The sequence below is a fragment of the Artemia sp. Qi Xiang Cuo genome, chromosome 20 (assembly GCF_049724085.1).
Source record: "Artemia sp. Qi Xiang Cuo chromosome 20, ASM4972408v1, whole genome shotgun sequence".
In the NCBI taxonomy this organism is placed as follows: domain Eukaryota; kingdom Metazoa; phylum Arthropoda; class Branchiopoda; order Anostraca; family Artemiidae; genus Artemia; species Artemia sp. Qi Xiang Cuo.
Window position 1 is genome coordinate 1,326,754 of NC_142813.1, and position 25,808 is coordinate 1,352,561.

Sequence of the window (25,808 nt, forward strand, 5' to 3'; positions counted from 1 at the left end):
TAATTTATTATATAAATTTTTATTTTATTATATATTAATTTATTATTTTTATTATATTAATATTATTATTATATTAATTTTATTTTTATTACTATGTTAATATTATATTATTAAATTATATTAATTTTTTATTGTATTAATTTAGGTATTATACAAATTTATTTTCAATTGAGTTATGGGAACCTTGAATAAGATTCGCTGATAGGTTTCCTGTGTACTTAGATTTATGTCGATACTCAATATTCCTCATATATGAATAAATAATAATCACAGTTTGTATTGAAATTAATCCGTTAATAAAGAAGACGCAAGGCCAGATTACGACGAAAAATATATCAAATTTTCGCAATGTGACAAAAATTCAAATGTTCAAATATTCAATGGATGTAAAAAAAAAGAAAAAAGTGGTTGTAAAAAAGAATTAAGTAGTGTTTATTTTTCATGAAATAGCCCCTTTTCTTTTTTTATTATACTACTTTATTATACTACTTTTCTACCTTATTTCTTCTTTTATTATACTTTTCTTCTTTATTATACTTCTTTATTAAACTAGGGTATCATGCAAATTTGTCTTCAAATTGGGCAATGGGAACCTTAAAAATATTTTTACCGAATCTCAAATTGTATTTTTTTTTTATCATATTTGAGAATCAAGAGCAGTCACAATTTGTGTTGTATTTATCAGTAATTAAGGAGGTTAATTAAGCACCTCCTAATTAAGGAGGTGCAAATTATTTTCCGAAGAGATGGAACATTTGCCTTCCATGGTACAAAATTGTCAAATTTATGAATGGCATTGATAAAAGAAATTAGAGATAGAATTGCGTGCAGTGACGTGCAGTGGCATGAGAGGAATAAACATACCAAGCTTAGTTAAATCTGATGAAATCTTGTTTTGTGAACAATTTGTCAAGATCAAAGTTTGACAGTGACGATTTTGGGGAAATTGCTTTCTTTTTTATTTTAATTGGGTTTTGTTTAATGATAAATCTTGATTTTTGTTTTTAATTTTATAAATAGTTTTTTAATTTATAGATTAATCTGCCTACAACTTAGTTAATACATCTATATATAATTGTATCGAATTATTAAAGTTTAACTTAGAGACAAATTATATATTAATAACTGTTATATATTAATTTGTATAATAATATATTTATTTAATTATTCATATTTATTCAATAAATTTATTTAATTTATTAGTAAATAAAGTATATTAATTTTCCAGGCACACTTTCGTTGGTATTCTGCTGAAAATATTAGGGCCAGGTGAATATAACTTTCAAAAATCAGCTCATATATTAATGCATAAAAATATATGGTTCAATTTACCTACATTATAACTTAAAGTTCAACTTCTGAACTTAATTTAAAGCTCAACTGTTTTCAATTCCGTATTCAGGGGGGGGGGTAGGTGGATTTGAACCCCTCTGAAATGTTTGTCCGACTAAAAAAATTTTGATGCGTCTTTTAAGTTTTTTTTTTTTTTTTTTTTTTTTTTGTAAGACACCACACAAAAAATATCCTTTTGTAGAGCCCCTCCCCAACACGAAAAAAAAATCCCGGATACGACCCTGACCTTTTTATATGAAAGGAAAATTTGACCAGATTTTAGCATAAAATTTTAACTTCAAATTGGAATTTGGGAATCTTAATCGAATTTTGTTTATATATATATTTGACATACATTCCTGTCAAGATTATCCCCCCCCCCCCACACACACACTCCCTAAACCTCCTTTTGTATTTATCTGAAGGCTTACCAAAAGTTTGGGAAAATTTAGAAAAAAGAAAATTTGGATCTAAAAACACACTTTGCAGCTTTGGCACACTCCTACTAATAATTTTTTCTTTTGTGTAGATCTATGTCGAAGTTGAACGTGCACGGTTGACTCACCAACTGTCATTGATGCTTGAAGAAGAGGGTAAAATTGGGGAGGCAGCCAACACAATGCAAGAGCTTCAAATTGAAACTTATGGCAGTATGGACAAACAAGAAAAAGTATTTTTTTTTTCTTTTTTTTATATAAGCTATATATATAATCAGGGGCGGTTTTACTTTTTCAGAGAAGACACTTCTTTCCCGTGAACTGACAGTAGTTCGTTGTATGCAGGCTTTACCTACATAGCATAAAGAAAGAAAAACGAGCAAAAAAGGAGATTTTTTAAGGCCAAATGAAAATACTGACAAAACACAACAACGCAAACAGCGCGTTTTTCTTTTTTTATGTTATGTCATGCCAATGTGGTTTAAGAAATTATCTTTACCTACATATTTACAATGAGTCATTATGAGTCATCACGATGAGAAGAAGATATTTGGGAAGGGTTAGAATGAAGAGTGGTCCTTACACTTGCCCGATGTATGGAGAATGGTAGGAAAATTTATTGCATTTTCTGGGGAAGTGTGAAGGTTTAAGGGTTTTGAGAAAGGAAATCTTTGGAGTGGATGAGGGGGATGAGTCTTGGGTGGAAAAATTGCTGTGAAATTGGTGTTTTGTTTGTATTAAGAATCTGGCGTGGCTTTATTTGTGTAGGTATTACCCACCGCGAGAGTCTTAAGTGATAACTTTGGTTTTGTTATGTGATAACTTTATCTCATTGTGTCCCAGCCATGACAAGGTGTAGAGGTGTATATATATATATATATATATATATATATATATATATATATATATATATATATATATATATATATATATATATATATATATACATGTATATTTATATTTTTATATATATTTTTTTATATATGTTTAAAAATTTTGTATCTTGAAAAATTTCATCTTTAAATTTAAGTGATAAAGATAAATTTTTCTCATTATCAATCTGTTTCACCATTCTCGACATTGTATGCCATAAAACCAATCTGTTTTATTGATATCAGTCTGATTTATCAGCACGTTTTATCCTCAGACTGATTTTTTTTATAAGGTTTCTTCATTTTGCTCAATTGGTCTTTTTAGGTTGAGCTGATCATGGAACAGATGAGATTATGTCTGTTGAGAAAAGATTATATTAGAGCTCAAATTATTTCAAAGAAGATTAGCACTCGCGTCTTTCAAACTGATGAGTTGTTATACCAGAAATTGAAGCTTAGATACTACAAGTAAGATCTTTTTTGTCAGAATTGTTGTTTCTTCATCCCAATTATGACTAAACAATCCCATACAGCAAAATGTATAAGGGTAAGGATATTTTAATTTATAAGGATCTTATCAAAGTCTAGGTCAAGGTGCTTTTTCTCAACGAAGGTACAAAAAAAGGATTTTCAAAACTTAAAAGGGTGGGGCAATTATCCCTCCTATTGGCACCTGTGATCCTAGCTGTTCATTAACTTCCCATCCTAAATTTTGGTATATTATTTAACATGTTAGTTCTAACTTTTAGTCGAAACTTTGTAGTTTCGTATGTCTGTCAGAAGTGGTGTTTGTAACGGGAGTGGAACTTTGTTTTGGCTACTTGATTTCACAGCACCCTGTGAATAATATCAGTGTATGGATGAACACTTGGGTTGTGACTGTTTGAATCAGGGCTACCAACTGCTGACACCAAAAAAGAGTGCAATCAATAAGTTTGCGCGGGCACGGCTGCCGCCGCGTGCGCAGCCCCATTCACTGTTCAGACCACTTTCGCCATTTACAAATAATTGTCAGTTATCCTTCGATCAATAAACATATTACCTTTAAATTTTTCAAATGTATTTAAAATAAAGTTAGGAGGACTCCCTACTTAAATCGAACTCTACATAATGGGTTAGATAATGATTACCATTCTTTTTTAGCTTAAAAGGTAATCCTCTGCTGGAAATTTGCAGGTGTTTATTTTGATTGCTTGGTTCTTTAACTGGACTATAGTTGACTGCATCAAATATTTAGTTAAAGTTTGTCTCCATTTTATCCAAATGTTTTCAAGGGAATATAAGAGGTTCAAGTAACTAGTCGTGAATTATAGCTGACTTGTGTAGTACCATTTTTTATTTCGCTTAATACTGGTTTTCGGATGATTTGCCCCCAACCACGCATTGTGCTCCCGGCCGAAGCCATTGAATCAGGAGATCGGCACCTGCGCAACGCAGACCTTTGGTCAGCATCTAAAAAAATTTTAAGAAGTTTTTTAATACTTTTTCTATCATCATTTCGTAAAAGAGTGCAAAGAGCAAATAATGGGTAGAACGAGTGCAAATCCGGGCCGTGACGAGAAAGAATGCAATGCAAAAAAAAGAGTACATTTCACACGAAAAGTGTGCAAGTTGACAACCCTGTTTTGAATCACGGTTGAAAATAAGTGTATTGGATTCAGTATCAAGGTGAAATGGAGGTTTTCTGGGTAGCTCTAAGCAAATTAAAATGGCTTCTTGGTTGAACCAAAGACAGTTTATGACGGGAGTCGAATCACGTTTCGGCTAATTGATTTAACGGTACCTGGTGAAAGTCTCGTCACTTTGAAGCGGGCGGTGAGCCAGTAAACCTTAGTGGTAAATATTTTGAAAGGGCAAGAAAAAAGACATAAATTCGAGTAATTCTTGGTCTATTTTACTATCCATAAAAGGTTTGAAAGGTTAATAGAAAAAGAGGTGAGGGGCTAAAATTTTTCAACACATTCGAACGCCACTTTCAGAGTCACCAGTTACAGAAGAAAATTAACATTCGGTTTTTTTTTTTTTTGTATCGGGGTTGGAAACAAGGCCGGATCCAGGATGGTTGTTGTGGGGGAAGGGGGAGGGTTTACAAAAAAAAAAAAACTTTACAAAACACATCAAAATCTGTTATCATGTATATTGTTATGTTTTTGAGATTCAGACATAAATTTCGGGGGGGGGGGGAGTCTAACCGGGTGACCTCCCCCCTCCAAGATACGGCCGTGGTTAGATATAAGTGACTAATCTCTTGACATTCGATTTGCCTCTGTTTTGGATAAGAATTGAAAATAAGTGGTTTGGTTTCGAACCGCAACTAGAACACAACAAATTGTAACTAAAATACTCAATACTCAAAGCAGTAAAGAAGAAGCATTTTCCAATACTATGAAATATTTCTCTGATGTTTAACATACAATAAAAAAGAGACAAATCAAAATTGATTAGAAAAAGAAATCTTGAAAGGTCAAAGGGAGGAAATCATAATGGAGTGAGCACAATTTTGAATTCGCTTGGAATGCTTGAATTTCATTTATACCACTGACAAAAGCAAAAAAAGTTGGTTCAAAATACGTCCCCTTTATTCTGACAAATGCTTCCTTTCTGACAATTTTTTCCCTTTTTTTGGCTCTCCTAAAAAGTTACAAAACTGGCGTATGTCGCCTTTTTATTTATCACAGCCGTATTGACAAAGTGAATAAGATGAAGGCAGACTAGTTCTCATCTGGCTCCGAAATATTATCAAGTTACAAAGGGTTGTGCTTTTCAGAAATATTAGGAAAATGACAGCCTTATTAGGTCCAAGGTCTAACATAGTTTGGCCTTTTTACTTCAAACATAAGTCCTACAGGAAAGTGAAAACTTTAAAAGGGGTTTCGGGTTTTAAAGTATTATTCTTGACTAGTTGATTGTAAAAGGAAGATTTTTTTTACGCTGAAATTATTTTGCGACTTGACTAGGCATTCTCATGATGTGACGTCACCAAAACAGTAGTTTGATTTTTGAACTATTTCTCTGAGTGATAAGAGAGGACATAAAGAATATTAAAATAAATTCAAATTTCTGTAAATATCTTAACAATTACTTAAGATAGGGTAAAATAGTTTGAACCGATGGGTCCAAACTATTTGGACCGATTTGGACCGAGCTTCCGTGGTTTCAAGGGGAGGGCCGTTAATCGCACATCAGCTAGTCTTAATAGAATCTAAAAATAAAAATAAAAGGATGCACTTAGTTTAGTAATCGACAATGTTGGTAAGAAAGCCTGTTTGGGGCAGCCCGTTTATTTGTATATTAATCCAGCAAAGATGTAAAACCAAATATTAACGTTGGCTAGCTCAGGTGGTCAGAATGTAAGACTTTCGATTTAAGGTCATGTGCTTGAGCTCAATATTAGGATTTTTCGAATCTGTCCATTTGGCTGGGGAAAATCTGTATTTGTGAAAAAAAAAATAATGTTTGACCATTTTGTCCATGCAGATGGATAAAGAATTCAATTAAAGGGAAAGGGGGGGGGGAGATCTTTTCTCTTTGCAATTGATTTTTGTTCAAAGTCGTAGTTTCGCAAAGTCTGCCCTGATTTATGTCAATGGGGGGAATGGAGTTGAAAATGTGTGGGACAGATTTTGAGGGGAGGGGGCTAGGTGACAGAAAGTTTCTGTTTTTGGTTATATTAAGACCTACGCAAAGACAAAGGGAATGGTCAAAGAGGATTTCCCCCGAGAATAATCCTAAGTAACCTGTCTCCTGGAAACACTTTGGCCTAAAAATGCACTTTTATACGAAATTACACGAGTTGGGACAAAAAATTGTATAAGAGTGTCTATTTTCAAATCTAATATATGACAACAAAACCTAAAAGAGTGGGCTAGCCCATTGGATGGGCAAACCGTTCATATGATAAAGAAACCGGTACTTTTTACCCCCTTGAGGAGTTGGGATATTAAATTGTTTAGATTTAGACTAGGGCGAGTAATTGTAGTGGGCTAAATTATTAATGTTAATACCTTAATACTCATTAATTCTCATGAATTTGGCCTCCCTCCATTTTTCCCAATTTGTTGATCATTCTGCAGAAGTTAAAACACTAAAGATGTTAGTTAACTATATTCACATAAAATTTAATACGAAATTTAATGCAAAGTTAATTTTCGATCATTTCAGCAGTTGATTCGCTCTCGCCTGGAACAAAATATTAAACTTAATTAAATATTATTAAGTTTTTGTCGAACCTGGAACACGCTTATAGAATTATTGTCTGGATAGATGTGCATTAATAATAAAGAAAAACTAATCAGGCATCTAAAAGGATGCTTATAATTGTAATGAAAACAATAATTTTGTCTTTATTATTTGCTTATGGAAGTTATGTCTTAAAACAAGTAGAAGACAGCTGAGAGCAATTACTAGCAAGATTGCTTGAAAGTTTGATCCAAACATGTACAGTGACTAGTTGATAGGGGACGATGGATATAGAAAGTGTCTAAAATAGAAAGCCTGACTATAGGAACTAATATCTAGATTATGACTACCTGAGAACATATGTGTATCTATAGATGGCGTTGTTGAATACTCACTGAGTATTCGGAATACGTGCTCACATCTATATTGTCTTCTTTGACAAGAATTAGAAGAAAATCCTGCTTATGGTTGATTATACCTGCACTAGACGATAAGTAGGCCACCTAGTGGATTAAGAAGTACTAGTCCCGCTTTCAGTGTAGCGTCTAACTACTTCATTAGAAACTAAAAAATTGAATATTTGATATGATGAATCTACAGTGTAGCAAAAATTAATCATCATTTTTAATTTTCAAAATTATTGAAATCAAAATTCAGTCTGCACAAAGTAGGCATGGCTAGCTTGCAAAAAATATTGGCAGCTTAAGTAGGCTAGTCGATTTTAAGCTGGTAGGGCCTACTGAGGACAGAATTATGCTTTTAATATCCTCCCCCGTATTTTGAAGTACCGGAAAATACAAGTGTGCAGCCGTTTTGGGTCAAACAAAGTCGTCAAGCGTTAGATGGCGTTGGCGATTTTTTTATACCACACTAGTGGCAGTGGCAGTGGCAGTGGTAGTAGGGTTTGATCTCAACTTGGTAATACGGGACCCAGAGTTCAAACTCAGCGGTAGCAACACACTGCATGACTCGGAATTTGATTCTGGTGATGAGATTATGTACAAGTGTCTCCGTATTCTTTCAAGCAAGAAGAAGAAGAGAAAAAAGTAAATTAAGACTGGTCTAGAAAGTACTCACAGTAGTTCATTGTATAAAAACGACAGATCTGAATGGTCTAAATTTGAATTAATTGTTTTTTTATAAATAGGTTTTATTTTTTTATTTTGTGGTAAATTATTATAATTGTATGGTTCATCAAAACATTTTTGCGTTAATTAGCAATAACTATGCCAAGCCTTTAGATGAAACCTCAATCTCAGGATTAAAACGCTGTTTCATTTGGGCCTCATTTGGGCCCCACAAATGAGACCATTGGGCCTCATTTGGCTATGCACAAAAATGATTCTTATATATATTTTATCGCCCAAAAATGGGGTTTTTAAGGCCAAACGAGAATACTGAATAAACAAACAAAGCGATAGGTATTTGGTTTTAATTCTTATAATATTTGGCTTTTATTGAATTTTATTCATCTTTTATTTTTTGGTTTTTTCATTGGTTTTTGGGTTTCTTTTCTCATTGACTTTCCGCTTTTGTTTTTTGTTGTTTTTTTTTTCTTCGGCACTTTCCTTGAATACGTTATTTCGTTTTGCGCTGAAGAAGAGAGGCGGTTGTCGTCTCGAAATATTCGCTTTGTTTGTTTATTCAGTATTCTCGTTTGGCCTTACAAACCCCATTTTTGATCGTTTCCTTTTCTTATATTATGGCAGGCCAATGTGGTTTAAGAAATTATCTTTTATTTTATCGCTAATTTGTTTTCGTCTAGTTTTCAGAGTTACCCCATCCTCCATTAAAAATTATAGATCTATTAATTTATGGTTGACAAAGGCCATTTTGTTTATTTGTATTTATAATGAATGTGTTACAGACTGATGATTGAACTTGACGAGGCTGATGGAAAATATTTATCAGTTTGTAAACATTATCGTTCCCTCCTTGAGACACCGATTATAGAAGAAAACGAAGAAGAGCGAAAAAATATGATGAGACATTCTGTTATTTATCTGCTTCTTAGTCCCTTTGATAATGAGCAGTCGGATTTGGCGCATCGTATTCTTTCTGAAAAGAGGACTGAGACTATTCCATTGTACAGGTGAGAATATGAAACATAGCGTTGTGCTCAAAATTAAAACATGTCTCCAACTCTGTAACAGTGTTGACAGATATCTCGTATAAGGTCACCTAGCCGAAACAAGAAAAACGCCCAAGGATCTATTTTTATCAAAAATGTGCCAAAGGTACGATTTAAAAAAAAATAACTTGAAAAAAAAGCTTATTTATAGAATTTAGTTCGCAACCACCTATAACATTTGGCCAAGAGGCTTAAATGTGGCAGCATTGCCTTATATACTTAAATTGTAAAATCGATTTCATAATGTTCATTCTGTTCTTAAGCTAAAGGATTTAAAAAAGATTAAAGTTACATATTTCAAATTTTGCAAATTTCTTCTTTCTCTGCCGTCATGGACTAGAAATCGGTATCTAGTTAAAATTTCTATGTTACGGATGTAACTCAAAAGCTCGGTGACCTACACAAAAAGCTTTCTGCAGATACATTTTGTAATATTGGCCCTGACCACGGTCTTTTACAGTTCTTTTCTTAGTTTAATTTAATTGCTAGTGTTTGTTGAGTTCTTTTTTGTTTTTCTTTGTTATTATTATGTTTATACTCCACTTGTACTACTTGTTGTCTTGTAGTTGTGGTTAGTAAATGATTGATTGATTGATAATGGTGCTGATTTTTAGAATTCAATAAGTAACCACCTAAAAAATAAATGGCTTAAATATGCCCCCTTTGGCAACACTGCTTTGTATTAATAAGGCTTTTAGTCATTTTGTATTTGTACTTTATCTTAGAAAAAAAAACATGTTGCATCATCAATTGTGCGAGGTTTTATTTGATGCTTTATTCAACGAGTAACCACCTGAAATAAATTGTTCAAATGGCGTGAATATGCCCCTTTGGCAACACTGCTTTGTATTAATAAGGCTTTTAGTCATTTTGTATTTGCACTTTATCTGAGAAAAAAACTAAAAACATGTTGCATAATCAATTGTGCGAGGTTTTATTTGATGCTTAATTCAACGAGTAACCACCTGAAATAAATTGTTCAAATGGCGTGAATATGCCCCTTTGGCAACACTGCTTTGTATTAATAAAGCATTTTGTATTTGCACTTTATCTGAAAAAAAAATACAAACATGTTGTATCATCAATTGTACGAGGTTTTATTTGATGCTTAATTCAACGAGTAACCACCTGAAATAAATTGTTCAAATGGCGTGAATATGTCCCTATGGCAATACTGCTTTGTGTTAATAAGGCTTTTAGTCATTTCGTATTTGCACTTTATCTGAGAGAAAAAAAACTAAAAACATGTTGCATCATCAATTGTGCGAGGTTTTATTTGATGCTTAATTCAACGAGTAACCACCTGAAATAAATTGTTCAAATGGCGGGAATATGCCCCTTTGGCAACACTGCTTTGTATTAATAAGGCTTTTAGTCATTTTGTATTTGCACTTTATCTGAGAAAAAAACTAAAAACATGTTGCATCATCAATTGTCGAGGTTTTATTTGATGCTTAATTCAACGAGTAACCACCTGAAATAAATTGTTCAAATGGCGTGAATATGCCCCTTTGGCAACACTGCTTTGTATTAATAAGGCTTTTAGTCATTTTGTAATTGCACTTTATCCGGAAAAAAAACTACAAACATGTTGTATCATCAATTGTACGAGGTTTTATTTGATGCTTAATTCAACGAGTAACCACCTGAAATAAATTGTTCAAAAGGCGTAAATATGTCCCTTTGGCAATACTGCTTTTTATTAATAAGGCTTTTATTCATTTTGTGTTTGCACTTTTCTGAGAAAAAAACTAAAAACGTGTTGTATCATCAATAGTGCGAGGTTTTATTTGATGCTTAATTCAACGAGTAACCACCTAAAATAAATTGTTCAAATGACGTGAATATGCCCTTTTGACAACACTGCTTTGTTTTAATAAGGCTTTTAGTCGTTTTGTATTTGCACTTTATCTGAGAAAAAAAAACCAACTAAAAACATGTTGCATCATCAGTTGTGCGAGGTTTTATTTGATGCTTAATTCAACGAGGAACCACCTGAAATAAATTGTTCAAATAACGTGAATATGCCCCTTTGACAATACTGCTTTGTGTTAATAAGGCTTTTAGTCATTTCGTATTTGCACTTTATCTGATATAAAAAAGCTAAAAACATGTTGCATCATCAATTGTGCGAGGTTTTATTTGATGCTTAATTCAACGAGGAACCACCTGAAATAAATTGTTCAAATAACGTGAATATGCCCCTTTGGCAATACTGCTTTGTATTAATAAGGCTTTTAGTCATTTCGTATTTGCACTTTATCTGAGAGAAAAAAACTAAAAACATGTTGCATCATCAATTGTGCGAGGTTTTATTTGATGCTTTATTCAACTAGTAACCACCTGAAATAAATTGTTCAAATGGCGTGAATAGGCCCCTTTGGCAACACTGCTTTGTATTAATAAGGCTTTTAGTCATTTTGTATTTGCACTTTATCTGAGAAAAAAACTAAAAACATGTTGCATCATCAATTGTGCGAGGTTTTATTTGATGCTTAATTCAACGAGTAACCACCTAAAATAAATTGTTCAAATGACGTGAATATGCCCTTTTGACAACACTGCTTTGTTTTAATAAGGCTTTTAGTCGTTTTGTATTTGCACTTTATCTGAGAAAAAAAAACAACTAAAAACATGTTGCATCATCAATTGTGCGAGGTTTTATTTGATGCTTAATTCAACGAGGAACCACCTGAAATAAATTGTTCAAATAACGTGAATATGCCCCTTTGACATTACTGCTTTGTATTAATAAGGCTTTTAGTCATTTCGTATTTGCACTTTATCTGAGAGAAAAAAGCTAAAATCATGTTGCATCATCAATTGTGCGAGGTTTTATTTGATGCTTAATTCAACGAGTAACCACCTGAAATAAATTGTTCAAATAACGTGAATATGCCCCTTTGGCAATACTGCTTTGTGTTAATAAGGCTTTTAGTCATGTTCTATTAGCATTTTTTTCTGTAACAAAAATGAAAGCATGCTGCATCATTATTTGTGTGAGGTTTTAAATTAGAAATTGGTGTTTCACGTTCTTTTATATTGAAATATATTTCTCAGAAATTCGTCTTGTAATTACAACCTAATATTTATATCAAGCTAATATTTTTAAGCATAATATTGCTCTTGAGGTTGCACAGTTTGTTTCTTTAGACAATTTATAGAAAAATACATTAAGGGGAAACGGCTAATGGGATAATTCGTATAAGATCACGCAGCCGAAGAACTGTCAAAGGTTTCATTTTTTGGCAAAAAAGTGCAATTTTGAAAAAAAAGCGATTTGAGAAAGGAACTCATTTGAAGAGCTTAATGCAAAACCATCTCTAACATATTTCTGGACGTTGCTGGGAACGCTCCCTTTTATTACTTGCGCTATAAAATCGATTTGAAAAAGGCGCTGATCCTAAGAATTTAATGCGTTATCACCTAATATAACTTGGCCAAATTGTGTAAATATGCCCCTATGGCAACACGGCAATCTATTTACTAGGCTTTGAGTCATTTTCCGTTTGTACTTTTTCTGTGTACCTTCATCACTTGTGTAAGGTTTTATTTGAGAAACTTGTGTTCCATTTTCTTTTATGTTACAAGTATATTTTTTTTAAATTCATGCTGTATTTTAACTTAACATTTACAATAACCTAATAACTTACATAACTTTAGTAATTAACCTGATATTCTAACCGAATATTTATCAGCACAACATTGATGCTGAGGTTGCACAATCTGCTCTTTAAGAGAATATTTTAAAAAATACACAAATGGAAAACAACTCCAGTTTTGGTGAAAGTCCATTCTAAAAATCAAGGCGTGGTTTATTTATCGCGGGAGACATATGATTGGCTAATTATACAACCAATGAGAACCTAGGAAGTGATGACGAAACTGCTATTTTAGCCTCGTTTTTCAAGGTGCATGCATCTCAGTATAGAGTACAAAAAGGATTTGAATGATAGTTGCTGATGCTGTACTTTGTATAATGGTATCATATCTCTTGTCGTGTATTTTCTAATGTGTTGCTTGCCACCTGCGGAGCAAAGATGCGTAGAAATTGCGTAAGCTATTGTCATTAGTATCTGTATTACTCTGAGACCTTATCGTGCTGGTGGACTCAAAAAGGGTATTGAATCAGGCTCATAGCCTCCATTCTGAGGCCTTAGGATATCTCTAACATTTTTATAACTGCATTTCAGTTCTACTAACTAATCACTGCTGAATTAATTAGCCATAGGCCAACACAGCTTCGCACGCCCCTTCTCTACCCCAATCTATTCGAAGTTTCACTCTTTATGATATCTTCCCACTCCATTCGGAGACGACCAAAAAATATCAAATTAATCAAGTTACTGCTATCATATTTTCAAGTTGTCTACAAATGCCATCTACGAGGCTGATAGATATAAATGCCATCTACGAGATTGATAGACACAAATGCCATCTACAAGATTGACAGACACAAATCCCATCTACAAGATTAATAGAAACAAATTCCATCTACAAGATTAATACACACAAATCCCATCTACAAGAATAATAGACACAAGTGCCATGTACAAGATTGAATGCCATAGATAGATAAATAGATATATTTCTCACAAAAGCCCCATGGGCCATGGATATTACAAATACAGCAAAACATTTAAAACATAATAAGTTCAAACACTTTTGAAAATAATATTACGGTAGAGAACCCTCCCTCTGCCTCATCCCCGCACTCACAAAATATCCCAAATTTTTAATATCCACTTTGCAACTACTTACTATTTTATTATCCAAACACCTTCTATCCATGACATCCTTCCCAAAAATTTCCCTTCTAAGTACCTTCAGTTCTTCACAATAACACATAAAATGTTCTAAATCTTCAGACTCCCCGCACATCAGACAAGAGAAGGAACCACTCCGTACCTTAACCCTCCCAAGTACTTTCTTCGCCCCCCAAACGGCATAAAAGTCCCTCTTACTGATAAAACTCATTTTTAAGTATCATTTTGGAGCCCAAATTTTAGATATATTTCTTCTCCCTAGACTTCTTTAATTTTTCTATATATTCCAAGGGATTTTGACTTAACCTTGTCTTCTTGCCAAACCTGGATCTCTTGATCTTGTAATACTTTTTCCACAGCTTTTGCATTCAATCCTGTTTCCACCCCACTACCAATGCCATCTTTCCACCAGCCTGATAGTCCACAATTGTCTAGTATACTCTTAATTTGCACAGGCGAAGAATATTTTCTTTTATCCAATAACATTTCATTGAAAGCAGTTTTTGTTAACCGATAATGTGGAACAGCAATAATTTTTTCTCAATAACCAACCATGCGTATTACCCGTTTATTTCTTAAGCTAAAATGACCCAGATCACCCTTTATAACAATGCTATTAAACTTTCCATCTAACCCTATTAATCTTTAAAATAATATAGCTGTATTTTCTGCATTTCCACCCTCCTTTCGTGTTCTTATATCTCTGTCTCAAAATGTATAGCAGGTTCTATTCTACTTGCAAAAACTTGATATCCTTTGCTTTGATATCCTTTGATATCTTTTGCCTACTTGATATCCTTTGCTGCTATATCCTTAATACAACTCTTTAAAAATCTACTAGTTAAACTTTTGCCTTTACTTGACATTAGAGCTATGTCTCTTGTCCACTTACCATTTGAAACAAGTCTACAGCCTAGGTAACCATACTCCTTTACTACTTTTATAATTCCCATCCCGTAACTAAAATTTTCTTCAGATGTCTTTGCTCCCTTTGCAAAAACCATTACTACTGACTTCTCCAGATTTAAAACCAGTCTCTTTTCCTAGAATACTTTTCTACACTCTCTAATGTATGCTACAGATTCTCTTTACTATTCCTACTACTCTCTCTACATATACACAAGATTGATAGAACTATACTGGATTTCGCTGTAAATCCAGGTTTTAAATTTTCAAAAAAGTTTTTTTTTTCCAGAAAAGACAGTGTTTGTCAATCTGTCGTCCGTAAAACATGGCCTAAACAACTTCACCTTTCTTTCTTTATAGCTTCAGAAAGTGGGGTCGACCTATTTAGATAATTGTATAGAAGAGTGGAAAGATAAAGTAACCTTCTTGGTAACATTTTTTGGATTATTTATATGGGCTAAATACAACAAAAATTTTAAATTGAATATCTAAGCTCCATTTGATATACGGTTATCATACCCGCATGCTAAGGGACAGAGGTGGGAGTATACCCCTGGGTAGTTGTGGCCTAAATGCTTTTTATCTATCCCTCCCCTCCTCCCTCTCTCTTTTTCTAGTTCTATGTCCCTCTCTGCCTCTAGTTTTGTAATCTTTTCTTTTAGAGAATTGCTTCAAACTTTTGTTCGTAATGAGCTGATCCACTGGGGAGATTTGTGTGCTAAGTATGAAGGTGAACTTAAAGGTGGCCCTCAGTCAATCCACGTTTTCAGTCCCTCTAGTGACGAAGGAAACAAAAGATGGACAGAACTGAAAAACAGAGCAGTTGAACATGTAAGCAAAGTGATGTATTTACCAGTATGTAATAGACGTATTTATGTCTATTATAGATTTTTAAAAAGAACGCATGCCCTGATTGGTTCTTTTGTATGAAATTTTAAACCAGTGAGATGAATGAAAAGTTTATGAGTCACAACATTTTTGACAAGTAAACTAACGTAAGCGTAAGATAAAAAGACGAAATAAATAATTTTTACCAATCGGGATGATTCATCGAGGAAGGGTCGTACTCATAGGACCTGAGTTTCATAGACGCATGCGAATTAGTAAATTCAGACCGATTATCAATGAATTCTAAATTTATGAATCTTTCAATATTCAATTTTTTGGATAAAATTACTTAAATTTCTAAAAAGATACTCGGTTTTTAATTTATTCTATACTTCTTAACTTAATTCCAATTGCCCTTGTATTGCTCTCATAGCATTTGAACTAAAGTCTTATCGTCTGAAGCAAATTCGTATCAATAAACCTTTCCATTCTTGGGCCATTGTCAAAAATACTTCTTATCCCATTCACATGGCCCTAGTCTTAGAGCATTCGTTCTCCAAGTATCGGCCAAAGAAGTGAGACTCCAGAACAAAGAGGGAGAGTGGGCTGAAGCCCCGTCGTACGACATAATTTCTGTTTGTTGAAATACAGCTCTTCACTTTCGAAGAACTTTAACTGTATTGGTGGAAGGGAAGGATCTTACTATAGGAAAGGTCTCTTTTTGTATGCATATGAAGGAGGACATACCTTCCTGGCATAACAGGGGAGAACTGGCCAAACCTAATAAAGCCACATAACCAGCAAAAACGAGCCACAGATTAAACAATTAGTCTCTCGTCATTTTTACTTTTATTGAAAGTTGATTCTGATGGGATACCCACAGGCCAAAGAGACACTACTTCTGTATTCAGAGTATCTCTCTGTAATACCTCTGTTGCTCTGTCAGCATGTACCTCTTGTCTTTGTTGCTTCATCACTTTTTTCACCATGTTTACTAATGCTCTTGTAAATCGCTACACAGTATGCTTTATATTTACAGACATTTTGTCTTTTTTTTTCTTATTCTTCTTCAGCCAGTGACAGCCTTGTCCTCATTTCAAACTATATCCAGTTGTTTGATATAAAGGCATTTATATTATTAGACAAGTCGCAAGACTCGAAATGGCGTTGTCATTCGGACTCCTTTTATGGATTTGTAAATTTCTTTTGTTTCGCTTATAAGCTGTGTTGTGTCTAAAGAACTAGGCAGCCGTAGCATTTTAAAGCCAAACATGGTCGAATTTATTTAGTGCTGACGGATTTTGTGCCACCTTTCAAACTAGAATTTCTTCCAAGTTAATACTTATGCTGGTTCTTAGGTTTGAGACTATTTCTCAGCATGTTGGAATAACATAAATTTGAACTATTTATCAGCTCACTTACTATGCTACTTGATGTCTTGGTGAAGCATATTGTCCTCGTTGTGTCTAAGTTTTAGAAGTAATTTTTCAAGAACACGCTACCTTTTATTTAAAATCTTCAGCTTATTATTTGCATGTGTACGCTCTTAAAACGCTGGAACAGATTGTTGCATCTGTCTAGCCGTTGATTTATCGGAAGTTCTTTTTTTGGGCGAACCTTTGAAAGAACTTGTTTCTCAGGTCAAACTCCTGAGTCAAACAGGTCAGTTCAAACATTTTTATACAATCCTAAAAAGGGCTTATGCCATATTTTGCCTCTCACTCACTCGGACTATCTGTCTTGGCTTTTTTTTTCAATTAGCCATGATTTGATGTCCGCAACTACTTGATTTTAATGAATTTTTTTCAATTTAAACTAGCGAAAACGCGCAACACCAAAAAATTGCCTCTTGTCATTCTTAATAGTACTTACAATAGTAAGTTTATCTTACTATTGTACCTAGAGGCTGAAGAGACACAAAACACAGCAAGTGTCCCCATTGTCTTGCTTACTTTATAAAAAAAAAAAAAAATCAGGCTTTAGAAATAAGCTTGTAAAAGTATTCTCTAAACAACATGCTTTTTGTCTACGAACTTCTTTTTTGTTTTTGCCTCTTTCCAGTTCATTCCTCCCTTTCTACGTTTTATTAAAGAATTAAGTTTAATTAACTAAGAAGAAATAAACAAACTTTTCTTGTTTTGTTAAGGAATGATTTCTTCTTTGTCAAACAGTTCGTGATAACAAACTATAGGTAAAGGGCCACCCGGCTCAATAGTAACCGACACTCTAGAAAAATTTGGATACCAATAGATATACCAAAAGAATTGGATTTTTATGCTGATTTCAAATATATAAATTTCATTAAGTTTTGTCTTACCCATCAAAGATTAAGAACCTGAGAAAATTTTCATTATTTTCGAGAAAAGGGGGAAACAACCATCAAAAGTCAAGTGATCTCACTGAATATCACACCATCAGATTCAGCGTATCAGAGGACCCAACTATAGAGGTTTCAACATTCTATCTGCAAAAACGTGGAATTTATTTTTTTTATTTGCCAGAAGAAAGATCACGGAGGCATGTTTGTTTGTTTGTTTTTCCATGGGGTGATCATATAGACCCAGTGGGCCTAGAGCTTCGGAAGAGTCTTCATTCTAACGGAAATGAAAAGTTCTAGGGCCCTTTTCAAGTGACCAAAAAAATTGCAGGGCAACTAGGCCCTCCTCTTACGCCACTTTTTTCCCAAAATCGTTCGATCAAAATTTTGAGATAGCTATTTCGTTCAGAATAGTTCAAAGGTTCAATAACTATGTCTTTGGAGATAACATAACCCCCACAGCCTTTGGGGAAAGATCTTTAAGCTATAAAATTTCCCCATTGTTTACGTATAGTATCTGTTTGGAAGTATGCATACATTTTTTGGGTGGGGAGGAAACGACAAATTTTTGTGCTCGGGGGATTTTGCACGGGGAGAATTTTCCATGGAGAGAGAACTTTCCAGAGGGTGAAATTTTCAGGGGATATTTAGTACTGGGGGAATTTGCCAGAATTCCTATCTTTATATGTCTTGCTTTCTCTTTACTGACTCAATTTTACGCGTGGAGATGCTAAGGGTAAATGTCGGGGGTAAATTTTCGCCAGGATTGAATTGTCCAGAGGATATTTTCGTGGGGAGGAGGATTTTTCCTTGGAGGTGGTGCCAGATATCCTGGCGTTACTTAAAAACGATCAGAAATTAAATAAATAAAAAAAAAACAAGTTTTTTCAACTGAAAGTAAGGAGCAACATTAAAACTTAAATCGAACAGAAATTATTACGTATATGAGGGGGGTTGCCCCCTCCTCAACTCCTCGCTTTTTACGCTAAAGTTTAAATTGTGTCCCAATTCTTTAAAAACGACTCCTGAAACACAAGGGTCGTTTAATTAGAACACAAAGTAATTTTTTTAAAGCGCCGAAAAACTTTAGCGTGAAGAGCGAGGTGTTGAGAGGGGGGGGGGCAACCCCCCTCATATACGCAATAATTTCTGTTTTTTTTTAGTTTTAATGTTGCTCCTTTTCTTTCAGTTGAGAAAAATTTGTTTTATTTATTTATTTATTGATACCAAAATACACCGATGCACTAAACAATTATAAAAAAGTCTATGACAATGTTGATGATATAACATAAACATACAGTAACTGAAACATACAGTAGCATACCAAACTAACTGAATCATATCTGTTAATAATTGAAACATACCAAAAAGTAAGCCTACAAAATAACTGAAAACACACTGTCACAATCAGCTAATACAAAAGTAAAAATATTCTCAAAATGGATTGTGATAGGACCTAGTATAGAAATCTGCAGAGGCTAAACCACTTTTGAAAGACTGGACCGTGGTACTTGCAACTATTTCCGATGGAAATGAATTCCAAGTCTTCCACAATCGGCTAGACAAAGAGTTTTGGCCTATTCTTTTCTGTGAACATGGTGGGTAAGTTTTGTGTTGGTGTTGACGGTTTTATTTAACTATTTAATCCAAACAAGTTCAGAGATGTTAAGATGTTCTTAAGATGTTTTTACAGTAGGAAGTTTCATATAATTGCTTATTCAGTTCTTATGAATCTTAAATTGAACGTAGATTTTTGGAATTTTGATTTTTGAAAAATTGAAATTTGACACTTGAATTAAAATCGACTTGGTGGAAGTGATGAAAAAGTTGAGAGCCATGGCTAGTTGGAGTAAAGCAAAGAGAGATAGTCTCAGTATCTCAGATAGGCAAAACTGGTATACCTTTTTTTCTCCATTGTATAAAAATGATGTCATTTTATTTTTTGATAGATAGTCATTAAGTAAAATGAACTCAGGAGGATTTCTTGATAAAACCTTTATTGTTTCATATAAAGTTGCTCACATTATCGGACTTGTCGCTAGACCTATTATGGCCTTGGAATCAAAATGGACCCGAGGCCTAATATAGACTTGACCTATCATGGACTCTTTAGTTAATGGACGCATTGGCCGGGTGTTTTCTTCGTCTCAATTTTTTCACTCGTACTCAAAATTTCTTTTGTTTTGCGTACAAGTCATATTAATGTGTAGTGATTTTCTAAGTTCACTAAAATCACCAATCTCAAGCTGTTGTCTCACAAATTGAAGAAAGTGGGAGATATAAAGGGGTATTGAGGGGATGAAGGGGAATTGTTGGCGTTTTAATATAAGTGCTGGTGCTGGAATGGAAAAATACTGGTGCTGCCGACAGTGTTGCATTACCCTGCTGAACTAGAAAAAGTCAAACGGGCACACATTATGTTACGCTCTAATTCATTTTAGTTTGAATACTAATTAAAATCAAAAATTAAAGCGAAGTTAAATTAGAAATAATAAAACCGAAAAGAACAAAAACTGTCTCTTGTTCATTTTGGGAAGATTGAGTGGTATTGCACTGGCCCAGTCATGTCATGTATATATGTGTAAGTGAACACACATATATAATATATATATATATATATATATATATATATATATATATATATATATATGTATATATATGATTATGTATATTTGTATATAATATATTATGTATAAGTGAACTTATATAAGTGATTTTTATTTTAGAATATTAGAGTTATGGCAAAGTATTATAGGCGAATCACGTTAGCTAGGATGGCCGAGCTGCTGGATCTATCTGTTGAGGTAAAGTGATCTATAAATTGTTTCACTTTAATTTCATTTTTTAAGTTGATTTGGTGTATATCTAGAATTTAGAGTTTTATTAATGAAATAGTCACCAATAAAAGTTGTAGAATAACACATTGTTAAATAATAGCTGTTGACATTATAGATAGATAGATAGATATTACATATATTGCATACCTGGGTATACGGAACAGAGATGTGCAATTGAAAGGTTACTAGAATTAGTCAATTCAGCAATTAATTTCTGTGATCTCTCAAGCAAATTCAATTATTGGCTTCCATGCTACTACTACTAACAACTCACCCGAACACCAAGCGATCTAAGGCTAACTCAGCGACAAACGCTCCTCCTTTATCCCAATCTATTCAAAGCCTCTCTCTTTACATCCTCCCAGGAAGTTTTCATGTCCCTTAAATCTTTCTTTATTTCATCCTTCCACCCCAACCACAGACGACCTGCTGTCTGTTTAGCCCTAGACGGTTGGCCGAAAAGGATTTTGGAAATCTGTTATCATTCATCCGCAGAACGTGCCCTAGCCATCTCAGCCATTCCCTCATTGTAGCTCTAGGAAACGGGACTGGGACTGAACCACACTTTTCGTACACCCTACTGTTTGAAATACAGTCAGTCAGCCGGGTACCCAGAACGATCCTTAGGCAATTTCTCTGGAAAACATCTAGTAAATCTTAAAATAGTCATAAAAATAGAAGCTTGTCTATATTAGAATAAAGTAGAAATCCAAAGTAGAAAGTGCTACTTCAAGGTCGACAGATTTAAATTTTCCTCTGAGTTTCTTCATTTTTCGTAAAGTTAATCGGTTTTAAATTGGTTTCCAGCAAATTACGAAGAGCTATCAACCGCTTCAATGCAGCGAAATTCAGGTTAGCTGTATCATATCTACCGGTAATTATCCAGTTACAAGCCCAAATTTGAATTTCTAGATCCATTTTTTAACTCGTTATAAAAGATCTAAAGCCGAACTGGCCAGTAAAGGAAAACGAAGAGAACGAAAAAAAAAACAACAACAATCTAAAATTAAAATAATATAAATAAAATGTTTATATAAAATCGTTTTTTTTATTTAAGTTAAATTAAAAACCCAAGAGAATGGCAGCCTTAAAAGCTTATCATAACATTATGTCGCAACAGTATAATTAGATTCATTTGTAGTTTTAAACTTATAATCAAGTTACTTTTCTGTTTTCTTGAGGGTAGCTGGAAATTGTATATGTGAATAATTGTGCATACATATTTTAGTTAGTCTCTTTCAGTTTTGTATATTTTTTTATTTATATGATTTTAGATTCTAGTTGTTGTTTTTTGTTTGTTTTTGTTCTACGCTGAAGACGCCTTGTTTAATACGGGTGAAATATTCGCTTGCTTTTTGTTCTCTTCGTTTTCCTTTACTGGCCGTAGACCTGTTTATCACTTTCAGATTATTTTCTTTGTTTTTTCACTTTTTATTCGTGACCAGCCTATCTTTTAAGCCAGATTCGCTTTCCATTGCTCTTTTTTACGACTAGCGCTTTTTAAGACATGGCTTGTGGCGAAAATCCTTAAACTAACGTTCTTCTGTTCATGGCTGCTTTGAAGGTATTGACATCTTGAGCAAACTTGTTGCCTGGATAGTGCTCTTAGTCTGGTTTAAATCAAGCCCATCACATCCGTGATTAATAGGATAAGTATAACTTGACACCACTATCGTACTTAGTTCTGATCGCAATCCTTCAATGAGCTTAAGAAACGACTCTAGCTCTTGTAGCAGGAGTCGTTCGGGGTTGGAGTATCCAGCTTTTTGACCTGCTTTTTAAAGGATAACAGGAACGAAGGCCGCACCCAGGATTTTTTTTCGGAGGGGGTTTTACTCAAAGGTTTTTTTCAGGGGGGGGGGGGGTTAAACAAAAAAACCTCAAAAAATGCATACAAAATTTGTTTATATCCATTTGTGTTACGTTTTTACGAGCCAAACAAACATTTCGGGGAGGGAGAAGGGGTCTAACCCCCCTCCCCCCCCGTACGGCCTTGACAGGGACCCTTAGAATGGTGTCGTCGGTAACTAGCTGTGGTTTACAGCGTATTGTGGCTAGAATGAAACCAAGCTCTAAGAAGATTGGAGACTACTTGACTGCTTCTAAAAAGGCAAGTAAGACCTTGGCTGCAACTGAACCACTACCGTCAGCTGCTTTGAATGGATTCGCTACATCAAGACGCAATGTACAATTAAAACGAATAAGTCTTGTTGATCTTCCTAGAACAGCTATATTCTACCTAACATTTTCTCGGTAATATTTCCTTGTTATGACATTTCCCCGGTAACATTCTCTAGGTAGTTGCTAGTAGAGTCACATTGCTGTCATTTTGGCAATTGGGTAATAATGACAGAAGAAGATCTGGAGTGAGCCATGTTTCAAGGGGGAGGGTGTTATAATCTCTTTTACATCAGTTTCTAAACGTTACACATTATGCCAATTTGTGATGCGAACTGTTTTGTTTGTCCATTCTGTCTGTTGGGCATGCATTTTTAAGCAAACAGACTGATTGCGTTGAAATTTGGTGCGCGTGGCCCTCTTAGGCAGAAGAAGGTGACGAGGGGGGGGATTAGTTATCGGTAGAGTGATACTAAATTCAGTCGATATGTTAGTTATTTGGAAGATATGGATTGGAGGATTTTTAGAGTAAACCATGGTCTGGGGAGGGGGGCTCCAATATAAATTCCAAGTTGAATGTTGTACGGAAAAGCTCACACGTTTTGCTTTAATTGACAGTTTTTCATATGGTGATATTTCAAACTAGGAAGATTTTACTATTCTTTTCGGATGATATGCACTCTGCCTTCAAACTGCTTTATATATTGGGATTGATTGCAAAAGCTGTGGAAAAAGTGCTACAAGATCAAGAGATCCAGGTTTGGCAAGAAGACAAGGTTAAGTCACAATTCCTTGGAATATATAAAAACATTTAAAAAGCCTGGGGAGAAGAAATATATCTAAAATTTCGGCTCCTAAATGATACTTTAAAATGGGTTTTATCAGTAAGAGGAAATTTTATGCTGTTTGGGGGGCGAAGAAAGTACTTGGGAGGGTTAAGGTACGGAGTGGTTCCTTCTCTTGTCTGATGTGCGGGGAGTCTGAAGATTTAGATCATTTTATGTGTTGTTGTTATTGTGAAAAACTAAAGCTACTTAAAAGAGAAATTTTTGGGAAGGATGTCATGGATAGAAGGTGCTTAGAAAATAAAATAGGAAGTAGTTGCAAAGTGGATATTAGAAATTTGGGAAATTTTGTAAGTGTGGGGATGAGAAATAGGGAGGGTTTTCTATTGTAGTGTTATTTTCAAAAGTGTTTCAATTTATTATTATGTTTTATGCGTTTTGTTGTATTTGTATTATCCATGGCCCATGGGGCTTTTGTGAGAAATATATCTATATCTATATGTCTATAAATGTGACACCAAAAACAAAAACCCTATAAAAGTTAATAGATGTTTTATCAAGCTTGATAATCTGTACTGGCGGTGCTGATTTCCACTTCACGGCCTCTCAGCCTAGAAGTGTGAACAGGTAGTTTGACACTTCTTCAAAATGTTTATATGAATAATAATATAATATAAATGATATAATATAAATAATATAAATGCTTATATGAAATGCAAAATGCTTATGCCCTCTGCCTTCAAAATGCCTATATGAATGTGAAAAAAATAAATAAACAAGTTAATAGATGTTTTATCGCGCCTGATAATAACTGGCGGTGCTATTACATTACATTGGCTATTACATTCTTGTAGATGGGATTTGTGTCTATCAATCTTGTAGATGGCTTTTGTGTCTATCAATCTTGTAGATGGCATTTGTGTTAATCAATCATGTAGATGGCACTTCAGCCAAGAAGTGTAAAATGGAGGTCGTGGGTTGTCATCCTATGCTTGTACACACCCTTCTGAAGCCATATAATAAACAATTATAAAGATTTTCGAGTATGCATAGGGTAATTACGACTAGTTACTAATAATTGTGATTAAATAATTATTTAATTAGTTATAACTATTCATATATTTTGAACAGTGTTTTTTTTAATGGGTGTTGTTGAAAGTAAGCTTTCTTAAACGTAATGGTGCTTGCCAGAGTTATCGTCAACTAAGACTGGTATAGTTCAAACGGAAGTAGGTAAGGTTGTTTTAATTGATAGCTTAGACTTAATTTAATCTGTTTTAACACTATAGAAAAATGCAGAATTGTAATTAGGGTGGTCCAATAACGCCACTTAGGTTCAAAATATAGTTTTCTTAGTATTCTAACTAGAAAAAAAAATCCTCCTAGATTTGAAAAATACCTTTTTTATATTCTAATTAAAAAAATCGAAAAAACACTACCCAACCCCTTCCCCCCATTTCTACATTTTCGTGAACTGGGGCCACTACATTGTTTTAGACAGTAAAGTGTTTTAGGTTGAAGGAATTGTATCAATTACCAGGAAAGTGAAATCGCCAAAGGCCTGCTAGAAATTGCATGTCCCCCCCCCCCAATAATTAAAAACCTTGAAAAGTCAAGTTATAATAGAATACATTAATTATAGATAGCTGGCTGCTTTCCTTCGAAAAAATCCTTAGCTACGCCATTGCTTCTACGGGAAAACTGGTTTTGCCTTAGAAAAAGAATAATAAAACCAATTTTTCCTTTTTGGGAAGAAAGTGCTCTGAAACTTTAGTATTTAATCAAACTGACTTTTGAAAATCTGTTTCGCTAGTTTTAATTCGCAAAAAATAGAATGACATTGGTCTTTGAATATTTTTTTTTAAGTCAAGTTCAACATTAGGTTCTTTATCTTTTTTTTCTCTTCTATCCCTCTTTTTCTATCTTTTTCTGTTTTCTGTTTGTTTTCGAATCTTGACTAGTACCTTTTTTATATTCTGTACCATTCAAAATTCAGGAAAACTTTTCTTTTCTGTTGCAGGAAAGTGAACAATTTTTGTCAAACCTTGTGGTAGCCAAAACCGTGTTTGCCAAGGTTGATCGCCTTGAAGGAATTGTTTCATTTACCAGCAATTTGAACCCACCAGAGGCCTTGAATGCTTGGGCAGGGAATCTAACCACACTTATGAAACTTGTGGGACGGACAACGCATTTGATTAACAAGGAAGAAATGGTGTACAGGCACCTTCTACAAGTAAAAGAGTGATTTTGTCCCTTTGCTTTTTTATAATTTCTTTTTCGTAATATAGTACCCCTGAAAT

General features: G+C 34.0%; 1 protein-coding gene across 1 annotated transcript in view; it reads left to right on the forward strand.

Moving 5' to 3' along the window:
- Rpn5 (regulatory particle non-ATPase 5) overlaps nt 1-25,808 on the forward strand; it is a 58,677-nt gene extending 32,869 nt beyond the window's left edge. Inside the window, exons 4-9 of the mRNA XM_089106277.1 lie at nt 1,862-2,002; nt 2,967-3,109; nt 8,688-8,912; nt 15,286-15,454; nt 20,495-20,572; nt 25,529-25,808. Of these exons, the coding sequence (XP_088962403.1) occupies nt 1,862-2,002; nt 2,967-3,109; nt 8,688-8,912; nt 15,286-15,454; nt 20,495-20,572; nt 25,529-25,753 (981 nt within the window). The 3' untranslated portion in view covers nt 25,754-25,808. The remainder of the gene's footprint in view (nt 1-1,861; nt 2,003-2,966; nt 3,110-8,687; nt 8,913-15,285; nt 15,455-20,494; nt 20,573-25,528) is intronic.